This window comes from Callorhinus ursinus, unplaced genomic scaffold (assembly GCF_003265705.2).
Source record: "Callorhinus ursinus isolate GAN/ISIS: 27379988/994484 unplaced genomic scaffold, GSC_fseal_2.0 scaffold57, whole genome shotgun sequence".
Classification (NCBI taxonomy): domain Eukaryota; kingdom Metazoa; phylum Chordata; class Mammalia; order Carnivora; family Otariidae; genus Callorhinus; species Callorhinus ursinus.
The window spans coordinates 5,875,253-5,896,707 of NW_027397119.1; the positions used below are offsets into that span (position 1 = coordinate 5,875,253).

Sequence of the window (21,455 nt, forward strand, 5' to 3'; positions counted from 1 at the left end):
AAGAGACTGCTTCCCAATTTTAGTGGTCAGTGGCTGTGGATTCCCATAATAGCATCCACTTACTGTAACCAACTTCCAGGTCCGCATAGCCTTAGGCTCTACTCTAAAGAGTTGATTTTTGTATATCATTCATGTTCTATTATATTGCTTGTGCCTTTACTATCTGAGAGTGAAAGATATGCAAGACTAATTTGGAGGCTGTTGACACTCTGAATGGGTTATAAAACTAAGATCTATCTGTTAAGATTCCCCTGTAGCCTAGTTTCCTCTCATGTCCTAACTAATTAGGGTGCTGCTTACAAACTGTTTTTTTTTTTTTTAAGATTTTTATTTATTTATTTGACAGAGAGAGCACAAGTAGGCAGAGAGGCAGGCAGAGGGGGAGGGAGAAGCAGGCTCCCTTGCCGAGCAGGGAGCCCGACGTGGGGCTCGATCCCAGGACCCGGGATCATGACCTGAGCCTAAGGCAGCTGCTTAACCGACTGAGCCACCCAGGCACCCCACAGATGGTTTTGAATGCTATGACCGTCCCTCTTCTCACTCCGTATGTGGTGGCAGTGTTGCGCTCATATGCCTTCTGATGCCCGGTTATTTAACTGGCTGCTGCTTCACCTGCATTACTTCATTTAACCCCCAGCTACCCTGGAAAGTGGGTGTTGCTATCACCATTTTACCTATGAGGAAACCGAGATACATGGAAGAGAAGTGGCTTACCCACATCACTCAGCTAGTAAGCAGCAGAGCCTGGTATCTCTGGCTCCAAAACCCATATTTATCCACAACAGTGATTTCATACCAAATACACTGGAAGGTTAAGGACATTCTAGGGTCAAAGATGACAGTTAGAAGCTTAGGTAGCTGTGGGAATCCAAAGTTCAGGCAACTTTGATTTCAGGAAACTGAAATTGTAGGCAGGAGGAAGGCAGTGTCTACAGACCAACAGAGGGAATTGACAGGCTCTGCTGAATCTCCCATGCCTGATTCTCAAATCCTAGTCAGAGCATATGAAACCGTGGATCCCACAGAGCCTGAGACCTTATGGGCTACAGGTCTTCATATTTCAGAGGCAAGAAATACTTGAGTAAAGATGCTGGGACATGTCTGTGTGCATCTCAGTTACAATCAGAACACCTCTTTCTCTCTCCTCATGCAAACTTGTGCACATTCGGTTTTCTGCTAAAAGTTGCACAAAGAGGTGTAGCCTCTGAAGCCAACATTCTTCAAAACAAATGATTGAAATTTTGAGCCAGTGTATAAATATTTAATTTTCTTCTTACTGTTGGTAAAGAGGCTAAATATTAAATGGTTCCATATAAGGAAAATGTTCTCAAAGGGAATTTTTAAATAAAGGCTATTCACATGGGGAGCATATTTTGGACACCTTGCTCTTAGCCAGATGTTCAAGAAGCAGTGTGGGCAAACTAAACTGTAACTCAAACAGGTATAATTTTTAACTTGAGAAAACAAACAGCAGGATGATTTATCAGTCCTGGAAAACTGAAACTGTCTTATCAGACCTTTACTTTTCAACTCTCAACAGCTTCTGATACTTTTAACGTTACATAATTCAGTGTTTCTGTACTCAGTAAACTAGGGCCCTTCTTAATAATATAAAAATGTAATGCTGGCCTAGAGATTGTACAACTAGTATCCTCCCTAATGAAAAATCACTTATATAAGGAATAGTATGTCTTACCAGCTAAGATTTTACTTTCTCTAGTTTGTATGTCAAAAATAGTATTTTTCATTCTCTGAACACAAAATTACACTGTTAAACGTTTTTAAAAATATACCCCTCTTGGGGCACCTGGGTGGCTCAGTCGTTAAGCGTCTGCCTTTGGCTCAGGTCATGATCCCGGGGTCCTGGGATTGAGCCCCGCATTGGGCTCCCTGCTCAGCGGGAAGCCTGCTTCTCCCTCTCCCACTCCTCCTGCTTGTGTTCCCGCTCTCATTGTCTCTCTCTCTCTGTCAAATAAATAAATAAAATCTTTAAAAATACACCCCTCTCTTTCCATAAGGAAAATATTCATCATCCATTCTTTTAGTATCCGCACCCCCCGATTCCCCACTAAAGTGGCTATTCTGGGGCGCCTGGGTGGCTCAGTCTGTTAGGCATCTGCCTTTGGCTCAGGTCAGGATTCCAGGGTCCTGGGATCGAGCTCCATGTCAGGCTCCTTGCTTGGCGGGGTGTTGCTTCTCCCTTCTCCCTCTGCCGCTCCCCCTGCTTGTGTGCACTCTCTCTCTCTCTCGCTCACTCTCTCAAATAAATAAATAAAATCTTTTTTATTTTTATTTTTTAAAGATTTTTATGTATTTGACAGAGCACAAGCAGAGGGAGAGAGAGGGAGAAGCAGGCTCCCTGCTGAGCAAGGAGCCCGATGTGGGACTCAATCCCAGGACCTTGGGATCCTGACCTGGGCCAAAGGCAGCCGCTTAACCAACTGAGCCACCTAGGCGTCCCAAATAAAATCTTTTTTAAAAAATAAAATGATTATTCTAAGTGGTATGCTCTTAGTATTTGCTGTTTTGGTCTCTGTTGACCCTGAATAGTGAAATAATTTTAAACAAGTCTTTTGGCTTTCACACTAGATTCACACTAGTCCAACATCTCTTTTGTCTCTAAAATTCGTGGAGCTCCCTGAGTAACAGATCTACTCATCTCTGATTTTTTTACTCAGGGAAAGCAAAACAGCTTCCAGATTCAATCAGATTACTTTCTTCTCTTTTTTTTAAGATTATTATTTATTAGAGCAAGCGCGCACGCGTGCGTGCATGAGCAGGGGTGGGGGGCAAAGGGAGAGGGAGGAGCAGACTCCCCGATGAGCTCAGAGCCTGCCACAGGACTCCAAGCAGGCCTCTACAAGGGGCTCAATCCCAGGACCCTGGGATCATGACCTGAGCCAAAGTCAGACACTTAACCGTCTAAGCCACCCTGGTACCCCAGTTCACTCAAATTTCTAATGGGAACCATACCAGGTATTTATGTATGAGAATTTGAAGGCTTAGCCTCTGTTCTCACACTCTGAAGCAACTACATGAGGTGCTGGGTTCACACAATAAGTAGAAAAACTTCCTTTTGATGTAATTTTCTAACGCTGAAAAGAAATAATTCTGAACTACAAATACATTAGACACTTCTAGTTCTTGTTTTTTACTCACTGTTTATATTATCGGGTCTCAAGTATATTAATTCTTTTAACTTAGAAATTAGTCAATTTAGATGGTTTAGCAGGTCTAAATCACCTTGAAAACAAGAGCCAGGTAATCATTTGTCAATGCTCTCAAATTATTATTTGCTAATTTAACAAAACATTTTTCAATACGGGTATATCCAAAGATGATAAAATACTAAAGAATGCCCACATTGTAGGGCTTAGTTGATATTTATTATATTGAATAGTCTTGAAGTAAGTAGGTCATCAGCTGAACTCTGGGAATCTCTTAATTAGACAGAGTTTCATTGAATTGGTTGGTTTTTACAATAGGATTGGACCTGCATCTATAAAACAAGGTCAGTAGCATTTCCCATTTAATCTGGATTGCTATTCCTTCAGGATTTATATCTCAGCTGAAAATATGGAGATTTTTCGTAAGGTTTTTCACCCCAGCCATTAATATCAATAAAGGGAACAATTCACCAACTTGTTTTGTTTTATAACCAGCTCTACAAACTAATCAGAGAACATTTGATGAACAAGTGAATGATAAAGGATTGCTGCTTTCACAAGACCTTGTCTGTGTGGCCACTCAGGTTAACAGGCTCCGCTCTTCCTCTTAGCCTCCCAGACTGTCAGTATTGACAGTCATTCTTTGCATGTCCTTTCTGTTCTCCTGTGGCAAACACCAAACAGTTCTTTAGTGTATTATCTTATCCTTTCTACCTCTCATACTGCATGTGGGCACTACCAATCTGGAATTCATTTTTCGCTTTGCTTTATAATCCATTGTCACGGAATGAGAAACATTTGTCTGGGTGAATAAGGCTAATTAATGGTGCAATCTATTAACCACTTTTTCTTCCTAATGAAAACCACTAGCGTATCTGTTTTCTTTTTTAATTCCACTCAAGAAAAGTCAATAGCAGTAATTCTATAACCCAAGGAGTCTCCTAAGCAAGAGTAGTAGAACCTGTAGAAACAAAAGCAGTTCCCCCATTTGGAATCTTAGATAGATAGTGGACTAGTTAACCCATGTTCTACATAAAGCTGGATGAGATGGCATCTGAAGTCATGGTTTTTCAACCAGAGAGACTGGGAGTTTTGAAGGCATCAGTTCCTTTCATGGAGTTTCCATGACAACACAGAAATGCAAGCCATGTCCTATCCTTGGCTGTCCACAATTTTCTGGTTCCATGATAAATGTTTATCAAGGCCACCTACTCTATTTTGAATCTTCCCACCATTAACATTCCTTGAGCATCTGCTATGCAATAGGCCCTATCCTGGACACTGGAATTCAGAAATGATGGATATAGTCCCTGCCTTCAAGGAACTGACAGTCTAACTGGGGAGATAAAAAAGAAAATCAAGTCCAGGGTGTTTTTTGTTTTAGGAGATCAGTCAAGTGTAAATGCCAGATGCTTAATAAGAGACCAATAGAAGATCGGTGGTCAAAGAAGGAGGAAATTATATTACAAAAGTGGGAAAAAATATATGAGAAAGTATAGGATTATTTTGAGAGCTGCAGATCAGTGTGGCTAGAACAAAAGATATATTTAGCAGTATAATAGGAAATGAAACTGGAGACATAGCAAGAGCCAGGTCATATGGGGCTTAGTATGTCATTCTGAGGATTTGGGGAGTTATCCTGTAGGATAAAGGATTAAAAAGTTGAAGTAAAGTTGCTGTGATCAGAATTGCTTATTTGAGAGATATTTCTGGCATCTGTGGAGGTTGGATTGTAGAGGGAGGGTCTATAGGTTAAGTCCATTGACCCGAATGCTATACTCCAGGTGAGAAAGGATAAGGGCCTGAACAGAGACGTTCTCCAGGCGGAACAAAGAAGCATTCAGCTATTTAGAAGGTAAAATTGACAAGAACTGGGAATTGATAGAATGGGGGTAAGGATGAACCTGTGAGAGGGCAGAGTCAAGGATGACTCCCAGGTCTCTGGTCTAGGTGACTCAGTAGCAGATGGCTTGACAAAACTTAGTTGGCATATGCAGGAGGGAAAAAAAAGGGCATGAAGTGGGGGAAATGATTTCACTTTTGGGTATGTTGAGTTAGAGGTTTGGAACATTCAGGTAGTGATATCCAGGAAAAATTTGGTCTAAAGCTCAGGAGAAAATTATGGGCTGAAAACATTGATATTTATGACTAAGTCATGGGAGTGGTGAGCTTGTCTGAGGAGTAGATGTAGCATAAGGAAAGAGCTGAGAATAAAACCTTGGGGTGGGGCAGGTAGTAACAACGTGTGGCTTCTTCCCATCATTTTTCCTATTCAGTTAACTGCGCAGAAAGCAAAAGGTCTTATATATTGTTTGTTTGTTTGGAGGTATTGTAGTCAACTATGTTACAGTGATAAGCTTTAGTTCCCAAAGAATCCAGAAATTTAGGTCATCAGTTTAGGGTTCTAGTTTTATTTTCTGTATATAATCAGCTATGCGAGCTGGGGTGGTTTTTCAAATTTGAAAAAGCTCCCAACTTATTCAGCATTGTTTTTTACTTCTCTGTCTCAATCATAATGTTTGTGTGAACAGACAACTAATTATCATCAGAAGACCCAAGGGAAGCAATTGGAGTTGGCTTTCATCTGCCTTTTGTTGTTTTTTAGCCCTTTTTCTCTTCTTAACCTGTTTATTATGCAGTGAGTGGCAGTTATCCACAACTGGGGGATTAGTTCTCATCACAGCCAGTCTTTGGTTACACAATGCAGGGAGTTCTACCAATGCAATGATTAGATAAAGATACTAAAAGTGTGTCTGGACTTTAACCTTTATGGTTCATTATGAAAACAACATTTTCATATAGGAGTTTTTATACCTTTGTGTTTATTAACTTCATATGGTTGGTTATCTGGGAGAGAGTATAACTATCCAGAAAGTAAAATAATGACCTTAAATGTCTGTAGGTTAGAAAGGGTAAGTAGGAATTAGACTGGATTATCAAAATCTACAATAATCAAAACCCTTTACTTGAGTGCCAAGGAATTTGTTTGAGCTTATTATTCTTGCAGCCAGCAAGCACTGGCAGAGCCAAAGGACCAAAGAGGAATGGGAGAGAGAATAGAAAAACAGAGAAAACTGTAGTAATATCAATACCTAACGTTTATAGAACATTTGCTATGTGCCAGGTACAGTCCCAAGCACTTACATTTATTTTCTCATTTAGTGTTTTTGGTAACATTATACACTGGGTACCATTTCCCCTACTTTACTGATGAGAACACCGAGGCAGAGAGAAGTTAAGTAACTGTGGCCCTAACGAGGTCCCGGCTTGTGCCAGACTTCTTACAAGTCACTCATGATAGTATCATTCTTCATGACCGCCTGGTTTCAGACTCCAGACTGATGAACCCGTTAGGCCTGTTCTTTCCATGAAGCCTTGCTGAAGATCTCTAGTCAGTATTGGTCGCTCTCTTTTCTGCTTTTTTATTTGCTGTATGTAGCAGAAAGTCTAGTGTTTGATCCCTTTCTTGCATCACTGCCTCATTGTTTTATGGATATGCTTATCTTTCCTCCCCAAAGAGGAGCTCTTTGACATCAGAGAACCATGTCTCAGATTCTGCACATATCTATTTTATTCCTCTAAGTATCACTAACAGAGCTGGGCACACAAAGGCATTTAATATAAATACAAGGAATGAACACTGTTGCCTAATTAAGATCTGATCTCTCTGTTCCTATCCCATTTGGCCACCTGGAAAGGAGTCAAAGGCCACACACTAGAAAACCCTATTTCTGGATTGAAGGCCAACCATAGGTCTTCCCAGGACAATTCAGATACCTGTTTATTGCAGTTTCCTAGTGCATCTATAGCTCTAAAATATGTGAGTTAATATTTTGGCTTCTGTGGGGACAGAAAGAGAAAAGGCTAAGAGCAGAGGGAGTCCCTGACCTTCTGTGGGACCTACTTAGAAGTAAAATGGTTTACCTTATGTTATTTAGGTTCCCAAGTATTTCCTCTTGAAATGTGAGGTCTGGAGAGCCTCACTAACCCCTTTGCAAAGGTTTTGATTCATAGCCTAGTCCAAATTTAAAATAACTGCTGCCCAAGCAGGCTGTTATACAATGACATTTACCATGTAAAAAAAAAAAAATCCATCTTTTCCCAGGCTTTGGGAATGGAGAACTTAATGCCTAAAAGAGGTGTTAGTGGTGGTTAGTAATAGCATCTATTGAAGAGTGTTTTTTTTAAAAAAAAGATTAATTTATTTGAGAGAGAGAGAGAGAGAGAGAGCGAGTGCAAGCCAGGGTGGGGGGCAGAGGGAGAAGCAGACTCCCCACTGAGCAGGGAGCCTGACCGGGGGTCCTGGGATCATGACCTGAGCCAAAGGCAGACGCTTAATGCTTAACCGACTGAACCACTCAGGCGGCCCTCTACTGAAAAGCCTTAACAGAGGAGTGGGATGAGATCTGGAAGCTGACTTAGACTTCTAAATGTATGATTTCTTATATGCAGTACCTAACAGTATTTGGGGAGGGAGGGGGGAAGAGATGATTAGACTTCTTTTCTCATGTGTTCACTAAGCCTTGCTCTTTTGAATTCTCTGAGTGTATTTCATGTGCTACCATAGTTTCAGGTGTCTGGGCACAGCAGTGAGGACCTAAAACTCTGAGCTCTTTGGAAAGTAAAAATATGTGTTAAATGTGAGAAATGTGACCCACCTGTTAGAGTCACAAGTTTTAGAGCTACTTATTCTCATTGGTCATTTTCCTCATCTGTGGTGTGCAGCATGTGAAAGGTTGGACAGAGAATGTGCCTGAGCCTGCAGATATATTCATGGTTCATAACAGTTTATGAGTTATCTTAAATATAAAATGGCTTGCCTTGGATATTTTAGGGAGGTCTTAGTATATGTATACATTTCCTTCTATAGTAAGTGTGATTTGTGAGTTCTAAAAAATTGAGAAATTCTTCAGTAGCTAGGAATATCCACAAAGAAAAGGTACAGGCCTGCATAGAAAATAAGAACTGTAAAATTCCAATATTCAGGTAGCATGATGTATAGATACAAAAAAGAGGTCTAGTTCTATAATTTAATAAACAATGATTTATCTTTTAAAAGATAGTGAGATGTCTAGGATAATGTGAGGTGGCATTACATCATCTCAATTCTACATACAATATTAAATTGACTGGATAGTGACAATCTGACAATGATACTTCTCAGAAATATTTATGTTATAGGGGCGCCTGGGTGGCTCAGTAGGTTAGGCGTCTGCCTACAGCTCAGGTCATGATCCCAGGGTCCTGGGGTCGAGCCCTGCATCGGGCTCCCTGCTCTGCAGGAAGTCTGCTCTCCCTCTCCCACTCCCCCTGCTTGTGTTCCCTCTCTCGCTGTCTCTCTCTCTGTGTCAAATAAATAAATAAAATCTTTTTTAAAAATAAAAATACATTAAATAAATAAAGAGGGATCCTTGTGGTAGTTGGGACTCTAAAATGGCTCCCCCGTGATGTCCTGGCCTAATCTCCAGAGCCCAGAAATATGATGAGATAGTTCCCCTCTGATTATGTTATGTGGCACAATTCCCCTTAAGACAGGGAGATTTTTCTGGGTGGGCTTGATCTAATCAGATGACCCCTTAACAGCAGAGAGCTTTCTTGGCTGATGACAGAGGGGAAACCAGAGAAAAGTGAAGATGAAAAGGACTTGGTGTGCTGTTGTTGGCTTGAAGATGGAAGGGGCCATGTGGGAAGAAATGTGGGCACCTCGAGGAGCAGTGAGCAGCCACCAGCTGACAGCCAGCAAGGAAGTGGCGATCGAAGACCTACAGCCACAAGAAACTGGATTCTGCCAACACCCTGAATGGTCTTAAAAGCAGATTCTTCCCCCAGAGCCTCCAGATAGGAGCCCAGCCAGCAGACACCTTGATTTCTGCCCAGTGAGAACATGAGCAGGGAACCCAGTAAAGCTGTGCTAGACTTCTGACCTGCCAAAACTGTGAAATAATAAATGGATGTTTTAAGCCACTACATTTTATTATGATTTGTCACGGCAGCAATAGAAAATGCAATTGAAATTTTTTATGATATTGAGGAAATACTAATTTTTTAGATGTGGAGAAAAAAACCTGATACAGACCTCATCATCACTATCCTCTACTGTCACACCTTACGTAAATCTTAAGTTTTTATTCCACCCCTGTGTATTTTTCCAAATTGTGCAGGATCCCCAAGTATATTACTAGAACAGTATAGACTCAGAAAGATCCCTTTCAAAGCTAGACCAGTAGCCTCTCCTTTCACTTTCTCAAGAACCCCATCTGTTTGAGTTCCCTTAAGGTAGAAAGCTGGGAAACCTTTGTCTCTCTCAGACATAAGTAGGAAACGAGAATGATTCTTAAACTCAAGAAGTTATAGAATTATATTATTGTCAATTAGCTCCGATAATGAGTAGATTTGCAGTAGCCCTCCAAATCAGAAAGGTCCATGTTGCTTGCAGCCACACTCCCATCATTGACTTGTTCATCATCAGTCATTAATCTGAGAACACTGAAGGGAAAGGCTGGTTCTCTGTAGGCCATCCCAGAATAGCTCAAATTGTTTCCCCTGGCTCAGCTAGTGCACAAAAACATGATATAAAATGTTCTTTCTGCTTAGTCCCTTTCAGGGGAAATGTAAATAGGAGATTTTTTCCCATCACTGTGGGGTCAGGCCCTAACTCCAAAGGAACATAAGTTAAACCCCATTCAGTCTTGGCAATAGACATGTGACTTGGTCTCATTCCTTTCCCTTGGGCCCAGCTTTCCAGAGCCACAATTTTATTTTAAACTTGGACAAAGGAGTTTGGTTTTAATTACGTGCCGTCCTGAACTCCTGATAACTTTTAAGTTAAAAGCTTTTGTGGGGATTTTTCTAAGCCAGTTTCTGGTGTTTTGAGAGCCCTACACATTTCACAAATCAAAACCGGCCTGGTTCCTGTCCCTTTCCAGGATTGCCATCTAAATTAATGACGATCTTCACTCTGTTCTTTTATTAGAAACAGGTCCCAACCAATGAGATTATTATGGGAGAATTTCAAGAGGCATGAAAGGAGAGAGCCTGCTTCTTGGTTTTGGAGCACTTTTTAAAACTATGGCCTAACTAGCTAATCATTCTTTTTATCTCTGTTTTCTGTGTTCATACTGGTTTCTGAACAGCTTTTAGTCTCTTCCCCTCCAGGCTCTCATTCACAATACCTAGTGCCCCCAGTTGGGCCGTAAAAGCTGTGAAAGTAATTCCTTCTATGAATGCTTTTTATCTAGTTCAGACACACCGAAGAGTCGCCTTAATGGCCATCATTCATTTGTCTTCAGTAAAAGGTAGAGGAACGATCTTTAACTAAAACACTTAGAGAAGTTCCTTCTCCAACTTCCTGACTAGAGCATGTAACATAATACGTGTGTGTGTTAACCTGCAAATAGGGTAGAATACTCATGCCTTCTCTAAAATATTTGATGTCATCATGTACAGGTAAGCTCTTCAGACCCTATTGAAGGAGTGGAATAAAAGTAACTGTTCTGTTTTTAAAAAGTGAGAGCCCAGGGGGCGCCTGGGTGGATCAGTTGGTTAATCATCGGACTCCTGATTTTCGCCTCAGGTCATGATCTCAGGTTCCTGAGATCAAGGTCCGCGTTGGGCTCTGTGCTCAGTCCGCAGTCTGCTTGTCCCTCTCCCTCTGCTCCTCCCCTTGCTCTCTCTCTCTCTCATAAAAAAATAAAAGACAATAAAAATAAAAATAAATAAATAAATAAAGATCTTTTTTAAAAAATACAAATAAATAAAAGAGAGACCCAGCAGAGAAAGATGGGGCTATTGCCAGAACAACGGTAAGAGGAACTCACATTCCTAGCTTCCAGAAGATCCTAGATTTGGCTGGGGTCCCTGAGCCCTCTGTTGTAGGGCTTCTCCTTATTTGCTGCCCACTAGGCTGACTTCTTAGAATCTTCTCTTGGAAAACCTTCAGTGTTCATTTCCCTAGCCTGTGTTCTGCTTGCCTTTTATGATGTCACTTCCTGGCTTGCTGTTCCCCTGAGACCACTTAGGCAAACTCCCACTCTATCTTGTCTCCCTCTCTCCGCATTCACTCAGTAGTCTCCCTGCAGGGATGGCAGGCAGCTTTTTAGAATGAGAAGCAGTGTCAGGATAACAGTGAACTATGCTTAGTTTGATCGATAGCAGGATGAAAAGGGAAAATTGAAGTTAAGCCTCTACCAATTCAGCAGCTCTGCTCCTTTGACCCAAGAAACCAAACTTTTCTCTCCCTAAGTCTAACCAGTGTTTTTTCATCAAATACCAGATTATCTAGAATATCAAGAAGCCAAGCAAAACAATAGTTTCTAGAGGTATTCCACTAGTGAAAAAATGAGGAAGTATAATCTGAAAAGGTTTTTTTTATCAGAAGCTGGGAAATTGTGCCCTAAATCCTGTATATGTTTTATTGTTGTTGTTGTTGTTGTTGTTGTTGTTGTTTGGGGGGAGGCAGGGGAGAGGGAGAGAGAGAATCTTAAGCAGGCTCCACACCCACTGCGGAGTCCAACGTGGGGCTCAGCCTCACAACCCTGAGATAAAGAGTCAGCCGCTTAACCAACTGAGCCACCCAGGTACCCCATGTCCTATATACTTTCAGCCCTATAGGAGCTGGCTTGCCTTTCAGCCCTATAGGAGCACTCCTCTTAAGCTAATTTCTATTACAATGAGAACACCAGCGCCTTTAGAAATCCCTGTTGTCGTCCTTCTTTGAAATGATACTGTGTTATGGTAATATGCTACCTCTACTATACCCACATCTTGGTTCATGAGGTTTATATGCTGTCCTCTGATTGGTTGGGTTGACCTTCCCAGGACATAGCGAAGGTAGCCCTTGAAAGCTATAATTAAAAAAAAAAAAAAGGCCCAAGAAGTCCAGAGAGCTCCAAAAGTTAGGTAAAAGCAAGGCGGTGGGCAGGGTGGGGGGAGGGAGTGTCAGAAGTAGGGAGGAACGATCAAGGACTAACTTGGAAGTCCTGCTTTCTTGGATATCTGGATCTAGGCACATCGTCTCCCCTCATGTCTACCGGATCACTCATCACCTAGATACTTTTTTATTAAAGTTCACCCCAAAACCAATTGATAACACAAATCTTAACATGCCTTAAAAAAATGATAAACAGCAGACTGTGATACTTGCTTTTAGTTGCTCCTGGCAGGCAGAAATCAGTGTCATTCATCAGCTTCCTACTTGGCGGTCTGTGGGAAACATCTGCAAGTATGCCTGTAGGGACAAGAACTGGTGTAGCTTGCCCAGGTTTGAGCACCCTTAGCATTACCTTCCTCTGCGTGCTGTCATCTGTGGAGAGATTTGTTTAGGCCTCTAGAAAACCCTGTGGAATCTACCTTTTCATATCCAGGAACCCAATTGCTGCTTGGTAGCTCTAACCTATTTTTTTGTTTTTAAGTGTTTAAATTTTACGTCAACCTCCTCCGTGGCCGCCGTACGGCATATCCAGCCATACTATACTGTCACATATCTGTCTGAGAACTTTCTTGGGGGTGACAACAGGATATAAATAGCTTCATAGTGTTTCCAGACTGTCCTAAATGAAAAAGGTTAATTATATGTCATTCTTATAGGAATAAATCAGTGGAAATGATTAGCGTGCTTTGATATCTATATAATGGCCAAAACTGATACCTGGTAAAATTCCAATTTCCTTGTCTTAGTGAAAAGAAACATTGTTTCTTCACTATAGAGGCAACTGTCAGAGTCTACAGGGCTGGCTGAACTTAAAGCTGAAAATGTAGCTAAAATCTTACCCACCAAATTAGATATTTACAAAGAGGAAACTAAAGCATTTTCAAGTGAGGTCCCACATTTTAGGAATAACAAAGTCAATAGATAAAAGTGATTTGTCAGTAAATGAATCAGGTCTCAGTCAGTGAATACCATGCAGGGTAGACTTCTATTTCAGTTAGGAGGAAGCAAAAGAAGGCACAAGGCAGAGCAGTTTGATTATATATGGGTCCTTTTCCATAACTAAGAGATGGTGTGGCAGTTCTGTCTTTGGAGAGACTGACAAGAATAGTTCTCCCAAGGGCGGGGTGTGGGGGGAGAACGGTTCTCCCATATGGACAGTGAAGTTTGAAAAAGGCAGCTTTGCCTAAGTAGCAAGAGAAAGTAAACGGTTTCCTAAACTGTTAAATTGTTTCATTTGGTTGTCTGTGAGCTCAATTCCCTGAATCAAAAGTCCTAAGTTAACTTACTACTCTGACATCAGCAGCCAATATAGTATTTTTACAACCATAAAGGGAATGGGGGAGGGGGGCAGGGCAGGAGAGGAAGCTGACATTTTAAGAATATACTTCCTCATAAGTATCACATTTAATTTTTACCATAAGAGTAGCTGGTAACTTGCACAAGGTCACGTAGCTAGAAGATGTCAAAGCAACGGTTAGTGCTCAGGTCCAGCCAAGGATGTCACACTCTTACCCAGAAACATTAACAGTTTAGTTCAGTGAGTCTTCACTGAGCACCCATCGTGTTCTGGCACTGAGGATGTAACTGGGAATAAGTGCATGGATCACCGGTAGGGAACCCCCCCGCCCATAACAACATGTCTTTTTTAAATGTATGGATGTATGTCTTTGTATTTCTCTAACCTTCTCTTCTCAAAATTCATGACTTTTAGGAAGCCTTTGTAGTTGGAGCCCACTGATTACCACCCTTACCTCCTTAGCACTTACTCACATGTGTTCCTTCCCTTGCTTCAGACAAGCTTGTTGATTATGTTCATGGTGCTCTCCTGACTCACGCAGCTTACCCTGTGTATTCTTCCTTGGTGCCTCTTCTGCAGGGCTTTGCACGCAGTAGGTTCTTAAATTCACGAGATCCTTAACATTTGCTGGTATGGAGTTCATTCTTAATTCATGAATCTTTGCCATGTCAGTTTACAGTTTTCCTGGGATATGAATTTGAATTCACCCAGATGCCTTAAAGCCTGGATCTTATCACTAAGCTGGTGAGTGGGCATCGCCAACAGTCTAGCATCTCAGTTTTCACTTGAGTAGACTTGAAACGTGTTTATACATTAAGTAATTCTCGAGAGGTGATTAAAATTTAGTTTCTTTGTTCCAAAATAGGATTCAAGTAAGAGAAACAACCTTAGTTAATGTTGATAAAGTAGTCATTGATAGTGTGGGCTAGGCATATGACTCTCCCTGAAGATGAGTTATAAATGTGAGACAGGGAAATTCCTCAATTCCAGATTCGTAAGTTTTAGGACACTACAACTCCCAAGTGTATGATAATGCTAAAGAGGCACTATATACTTTTCTTACTGGCTTCCCCATCTCCAGTGGGACACATCCTCACATTAAAAAGCCTTTGTTTAGTCCAGTGGTGCTTGACCAGGGCTGTACCACAGAATCACCTGGGGGACTTTTAAAAAATACATGTAATGGGGCGCCTGGGTGGCTCAGTCATTAAGCGTCTGCCTTCGGCTCAGGTCATGATCCCAGGGTCCTGGGATCGAGTCCCACATCGGGCTCCCTGCTCAGCGGGAAGCCTGCTTCTCCCTCTCCCACTCCCCCTGCTTGTGTTCCCTCTCTCGCTGTGTCTCTGTCAAATAAATAAATAAAATCTTTAAAAAAAAAATACATGTAAGAAGGCCCTACTCTAGACCTAGGGAAAGAGAGTCTCTAGGGTTGATGTTGGGATATGTACATTTTGAAAAAGTCCACGAAAGAATTCTGATGAATATACTTGTGGTTTAGAGAGAGAATTCCTTTCAGCAAACACTTTTGGACAGCTTTAGGGGGTAGTATATATTGTGCTGTCATGTTGTGTTGGTTGACAAACCAGTGGCTTCCAGGGACCATTTAATGCTTCTTCAACAAAGCAGTGTCATTGAGCGACTCCTCAGTAGTCAAAGGATTTATTATTTGTTCTGTAGATTATTGGGCCCTTGTTTCTCCCATTTTTTGTGTGTCCTTGAGGACTTTGTTGTTCTTCAGTATCTCCAAAGAGAAAATAAGTAAATACATTCAAATCAACTGAGTTTTTATTTGCCTGAGTTTCTTTAAAAAAAAAAAAAAAGTGGAAATAAGAGGGTAATGGTCATCTCTGATTTTTTAAAATGTAAAATATCGACATAATCATTTTTTGTTGTTTGTCTTTACAACCATAGATAGACCATCAATAGATAACCAAGCTTACAGTTTGCATCTACAAAACTCCTTTCTTCTGAGACCTCAAAGTACTTTCTTATTCTTTTCATTTTCTAACCACCATCCTAGGGACTAGGAATGGGACTTAATCGTTCCCTGCACTCTCTTGCTCACCTTTCACCAGAGGTCTAGGATAAAGCGAGGAACTGTCCTGAGTTTTAATATTTGTAGATTACAGTATTCACTCAGGGCAGGGTTGGGGGTTTGTGAACAGAAGGAAGTTAATAGAATGGATATTGAGATCCAGAGAGGCTAAATACCGCACAGAAAATCAGTACCTCCTAGAGCACAAGCATGGTTTGTTAGTTGGGTGGTGGATAAGGGTGGGGGTGCAGTTTTTGATCATTTTACAGTTTGCTGACTTCCAGTTAAAAAAGATGCTTTTTACCCAAAGTCTCAAATCTACTGAGTCACGGAAGACTAGCTTAAGTAGCCTTTTGCGCAGTCATTGAATTGCTTTTCTTAAATTGCTCCCATATCTCCACCTGTGAAGTTGAGACATCTGATTTGAAAAGTGCATTTATAAATGGAAATAATAATTATCAGTTCCTTGCTAATGCTGGTTTTGTTTTTGTTTTGTCTTTTCCTTTCTCTAGCATGAAAGACTTTCTAGGTAAGACCTTTCCCTGTTTTATATGCATGCTTAATACTTGTGAGAAGTGCATGTCTAATTAAACTTAGCTTTATATCATGTGCTCATATTTCTCATTTTCCTTCCTTTCCTTCCTTTTCATTTCCTCAGCCACCACAGTAGTTCAGACTTTTATTATTTCCTGCCTAAGTTAATGCAGTAGCTCTTCAACTCACCTCCTGCCTTCAGATTCTCCTCCTTCCAATTCATTTTGTATACCTCCACCACATTAATTTTCCTACAGCATCTACCAGGCACTGTGCTACAGAAACAACATGAATACAACCCTATCCTCACCTTCAGTAAGGGCCAGGATAGTGGTATGGACAGTATTATGAGCAGAGAGAAGAGGCTATTAGCCTAATCTGGTGGTTCAAGAAGACTTTGTTGCAAGATACATGCCGAATTGAGATTGAGTTTAGACACTGTCATTTAATAGTGGATCTAACACAATTCCTTGTACCTAGATGGTGCTCTGTAATAATTTATTGAAAGAGCTAAAGACCAGTGTTGCAATTGCTGAAAAATTAAGGAAGCAGATCAGAGTTTGGGGAATGATCCTTTCTAATTTTTCACCTAGCATCTGAGGATACAAAAATGATCTTCCTGAAGAACAAAATAAAAAATAGTAAAGACTGTGGAGCCAAAAGTATGAACCTCTCCCTTTCCACTTTTTCTTTGATAGAGAAATTAAGAAGAAATTGAGGGAAAATGTAGTTATGGGATAGCATAGGGCAAATGAGTCTTATAATTTGTTTGATAATTGAGCTTATTGTACCTTAATGATATATTTCAAAATGTATAAACTTGCATGGATTCTTCCTCTGCTCACCCTCTCACCAGGCACCAGCTGAAGATAAATAATTTACATCTAACCTAGCAGAAAATTAGTTTTGCAAAATTGGTGGAGAGCGGTTATTTTGCTATAGTTAATTTTTTGTGGATTCTGTTACATTATTATAGCCATTTATGAAAAGAGACTTTCCCTATAGACCTCAAAATATGCCAAAAAACTAATGGTTAAAACAGTGGGGTATTAGTTCAAGAATAAACAAAGATATCAGTGGAACACAGTATAGTCCCCCAAAAGTCATATATATAAGGTGATTTGTCAACTCTGTGGGGGAACAGTTATTTAATAAGTGATCATTGGGACAACTGACCGTCTGTTTGGGAAAACAGATCCTTCCCTGAAGCCATACCAAAAAACAAAAACAAAACCAGATTCCAGGTGGATTACAGTTTTTAAGAGAAAATGATTTTACTACAAAAGCAATAGAAGAAAATATTTGTAATCTTTATATAGGAAAGACTCTCCCAGGCATGGTACCATAAAGGTAAAAATTGTCCAGTTTAGTTACATAAAATGTAAAATCTCTGCTAGTAATAGACACCACAAACAGAGACAAAAAGTAAAGTGGGAAAAAATATTTGCAGCTTATGTTGTATAGTTTTAAAAGCTTTGCTATATAGGATGCTCCCACAGTGTAACAGGTGGAAGATTAACAAAGGCTCTGAATCGACAATTCAAAAATGAAGATAAATAATCAAAGATACTGAACCTTCCTAGTGATCTACAAATATTAAAATTAATGACAATGTTTCTCCTATTGGATTAGAAGGGATTAAACTCTCTGAAGGACAGTATGACAATACATATATCAAAATTTAGAATAGACTTACCCCTTGACCAAAGGGTTCCACTTCTAAGATTTTATCCTAAGAAAATAATCGGGCAAATGCACTAAAATTTATAGACACGTCTTCTCACTGTAGCATCATTTCTAATAGCTAAAAAGTTCAAAATAATATAGGTGTCTGTCACTAGAAGATTCAATTACCATACATCACACAGTGAAAGACTGTGCGGTCATTTTTTTTTTTTTTTTTTTTTAATGAGACAGATCTGTTTACTTACATGGTAAGATGCCTCCGAGCGTAGTGATAAGTGGAGGGAGGAGGAGGAGTTAGACAACAGTATGTATTATCTGGTTTTATTTATAGAAATATATACATTTTAATGTATCTATGTGTTTAACCTTTTGCAAGGATATGAAGTACCTGTTAATAGTGGGTTATTTCTTGGGCAGGATTATGGAGTGACTTTCACTTTCTGTTTTAGACACTTTGGTACTACTTACATTTTTCTGCAAGCATGTATTGCTTTTGTAATCAGAAAAGTCAGTGAAGAGGTTTCTGTTTACAAATTTAAAAAAAAAAGTGTAAGAAAAAAAGAAAGCTGTGAAGAATGTTGTAGGACTTATCATCTCTGTAAGACAAAGTGGCCCTTAATGCCATTAGGAGCTTTGCCTCTCCCCCGCTGTGTCCTCCTGATTGCTCCTCTACTTCTTCTGATACGTATTCCAGCTCCCCCACCCCCAACTTTGGCAATAGCTACCACAGGACAGAGCCTTAAGATGGAAGTCCCACAGCTGTGACTCTGCACACCATCCCAGTTTGGGGAGGGAGAGCTCTGCAGGGCTGGTTTGTACGTAGCAGTCTTGTGGGCCACATTTTCATTTGGAAAGAACAAAGTCTAAGAAAAATGTAAACCACTGTTAAGAATCAGGGTGATCGTTGTAACGCTTAAACAGATAATCAGCTGAGAGACCTTTCCACTAATGAACTTACCACTCCTGGAAATGAGGCCACCATCGACTCTCAGAGCTCAACTGCTGGAAGACGTAGAAATCCTCATCACAGGCTCACAGCCGCAACGTGGACTGGAGAAGAGAGGGTAGAAAAATAGCTGTTTGGGCACGGAGGTGGTACCCTGAAATGTTTGAGATTCCAACAAACCTGCAGTGCACCTAAAAAACATATGCGCCATGCCCTTGTTGTCATTGCCGCCCCCACGCCCTCCAGCTCTGAACTCCCAGGTCCACATGTTTCTGATTCGTTGACAGTTCGTTGGAATCATTGTCTGAGAGCCATTGAGATCCAAAAAAATTTCTGCTTTTAAAAGCACACTCTTTGAGGAAAGCTGTTCAACCCCAAACTAATTTGAAAAGCTCTAAGATTTAAGTCCGCACATGGATCCAAACCGCCAGTTTTTCAAGTAAGCTCCATTCTTGGCAAATGATGGCCTCCTCCTCCAAGCTGGCGCAGCTTAGCCCCGAGGTCCGAGAATGCTGGCCGAGGAGATTCAGGGAAGGAATGTGTGTTGTTTCTGGCCAAGGCGCTCAAGTGCCTCTTAGAAAAGGTGCAAACTACCCTGAAGCATTACCTTCCTCCCTCTCTTCATTCTAAAAACCAATGTTTACCTTTAATGTATCTCCCACAGGTTGGAATCAGGAGGTAGTAATCCTACAAGCAGCGATTCTTACGGTGACCGGGCCTCAGCAAGAGCCCGCCGTGAGGCCCGGGAGGCCCGCCTTGCCACCCTGACCAGCCGCGTGGAGGAGGACAGCAACAGGGATTATAAAAAAGTAGGCTCCCTTTTCAACTTTGCTGTTGTTGGGTTACAACACGTAAACCTCTCAGCCTTTTCCCCAATGTAGAAAAATGATTGTAGTTCCCATGAAGCAGAAGAAAAGTGCTTTACGTGATAAAGAGTAGCAACTAATTCCTTTCAGGTGTCTTGGTTTGTTCCACCTCTCTACCAGCTAAACACAGACCATTTCATATATTGTTTTTAGTGCAGTAAATATATGCCTCGAATCAGATATTTAGAAGTGTAGGAAAAAGTAAAGATTGACAATTGTATGTAGAAAGGGGAAATAAAAGTAGTGCTGTGTGTCTGAGCCCAGAGAGTCATTTGGTAAGACTCATGTTATTAACAGACATGTGCTTTTAATGAGGTCCTGTGAATGTCAACCAAATACTTCTTGGTGATGGTAAATGATAATCTGGTTTGTTGGGGCCTTAAAACACTTTACAGTTCATTGCCTTTGGCTCTTGCAGAAGAGTACCTAGTTCCAGGGGCTGACTTGAAAACCTTCCCTTTCGAGTGCTTGAGATGCCAGGGGAGAAAACCATTTTTGTTAATGAAATGTTTGTTTTGTTAATGTCGTGTTAAGCAGAACTTGACTAAAATCAATATACACACTAGACTGGCTCTAAAGAAATAATTCTCTTTGTATGGGGAACGACAGTGACTATTTTTTCCCCCAGAGATTAACATTTTTGAAGTTGGAGCACCATTCTGTTTGTGTCCAGCACCTGGGACTTCACCAATGTTAAGAAGCAAGAGACCAATTGGCTGAATATATTCTGTTTCCTAGACTTCCTCCATCTTCTCCATCTGTCCCACAATAATGGTTTGGGGTGGGGGGGTGGTTCTCATAGGATGAAACTGTGTGAGTGCTAATCCTGCAAGCCCTGCCTGGTAGGTGACCTGATTCTCTTTCCCTCCCCTCAGCTCTATGAGAGTGCCCTGTCCGAAAACCAAAAATTGAAAACAAAACTTCAGGAGGCCCAGCTAGAGCTAGCAGATATAAAGTCCAAGCTTGAGAAGATGGCCCAGGTAAGAGAGAAAAGGAAAAAACCTGGGTGGCAGGGTGAGTATGAGGAGGCAAAGCAACTTAGGGTCTGAGAGAGGGGAAGTGACATGGAATTAAGATTGGCCCTCCTCAGAGACCGGAAGACAGAAGCCCCTGAGATTCTCATCTGATTTCAGGGTTCAATTGGCATTTCACTTAAAACGGAAAACTGATAGTTCAGTGAACAAGTCCTAACAGGCTGAATGCTAATACTTAATATTATGGATTATTTACTTATTTCTTAGTAAAAAGGTATTAACCAGCATCATAAGATTAGTCCTAGACAGTGTCTCCTGTCTGGATCATCATGTTTCAGTTCAGTTTATCTACAGTCACCTCCTAGAGAGGGATAAGCAAGACACCATTAAACCCAGTGCAGAGAGGTAGCAAATTAGGCCTAGAGAAATAAGTGGTTTGCATGGGTCGTATAAGAAATCAAGGACAGGGGCGCCTGGGTGGCTAAGTCAGTTAAGCATCTGACTCGATTTCGGCTCAGGTCATGATCTCAGGGTTGTGAGAAAGAGCCCTGAGTTGGGCTCCACACTGGGCATGGAGCCTGCTTAGGATTCTCTCTCTCCTTCTCCTTCTGCCCCTCATGCTCTTTTGTGCTCTCTCTCTCTCTCTCAAAAAGAAAGAAAGAAATCAAGGACAAAGGTATTGTTAGAATGTACAGTCAGGTCCCAAAGCAAAGATTCTGTCCTGCAGCATATGTTACCTCCTCAAGCCGCCACTGTTTTTCAGCCTAGAAATAAGGAATGTTAGTGGCAAACAGACCAGATAAACCATTTCCTTTTACTGCCAGGCCTGATTTAATTAGGCGATGCTTTAGAGGATACTAGAGGCAATAACCTCATCACCAGTGAGACAAACACTGCAGCTGAAAGCCGAAGCAAGTACTGTCTTGGGTTATTGCTGAGTTAACAGGAAACCTATTGAGTTATTGCCCTCCTGGAATGCCCAGTGACTAAGAATTTTGAAAGCTGAACTGAGGTAAAAATG

At 41.0% G+C, this 21,455-nt stretch overlaps 1 protein-coding gene and 2 long non-coding RNA genes across 12 annotated transcripts in view; 1 reads left to right on the forward strand and 2 right to left on the reverse strand.

Annotated features, from left to right (window-relative positions):
- Nucleotides 1-11,084, reverse strand: part of LOC141371137 (uncharacterized) — a 60,462-nt gene extending 49,378 nt beyond the window's left edge. Inside the window, exons 1-2 of the long non-coding RNA XR_012375834.1 lie at nt 10,985-11,084; nt 3,731-3,831 (exon numbers count right to left, since the gene is read on the reverse strand). This is a non-coding gene — a long non-coding RNA (uncharacterized lncRNA). The remainder of the gene's footprint in view (nt 1-3,730; nt 3,832-10,984) is intronic.
- PPP1R12B (protein phosphatase 1 regulatory subunit 12B) overlaps nt 1-21,455 on the forward strand; it is a 209,323-nt gene that overhangs the window by 173,321 nt on the left and 14,547 nt on the right. For 8 of the 10 annotated variants that reach the window (XM_073884588.1, XM_073884589.1, XM_025855141.2 and 5 more), the window contains 3 exons: nt 15,941-15,957; nt 19,259-19,403; nt 20,336-20,440. In XM_073884588.1, coding sequence (XP_073740689.1) covers nt 15,941-15,957; nt 19,259-19,403; nt 20,336-20,440 — 267 coding nt within the window. Of the gene's footprint in view, nt 1-15,940; nt 15,958-19,258; nt 19,404-20,335; nt 20,441-21,455 lie in introns of those variants that run through there. The other 2 variants (XR_012375832.1, XM_073884590.1) reach the window with 2 other exon arrangements.
- Nucleotides 12,309-19,300, reverse strand: LOC141371138 (uncharacterized). Its single transcript, XR_012375835.1, has 3 exons — nt 19,239-19,300; nt 18,607-18,698; nt 12,309-12,393 (listed from the first exon to the last, which is right to left on the reverse strand). It is a non-coding gene; the product is annotated as an uncharacterized lncRNA (long non-coding RNA).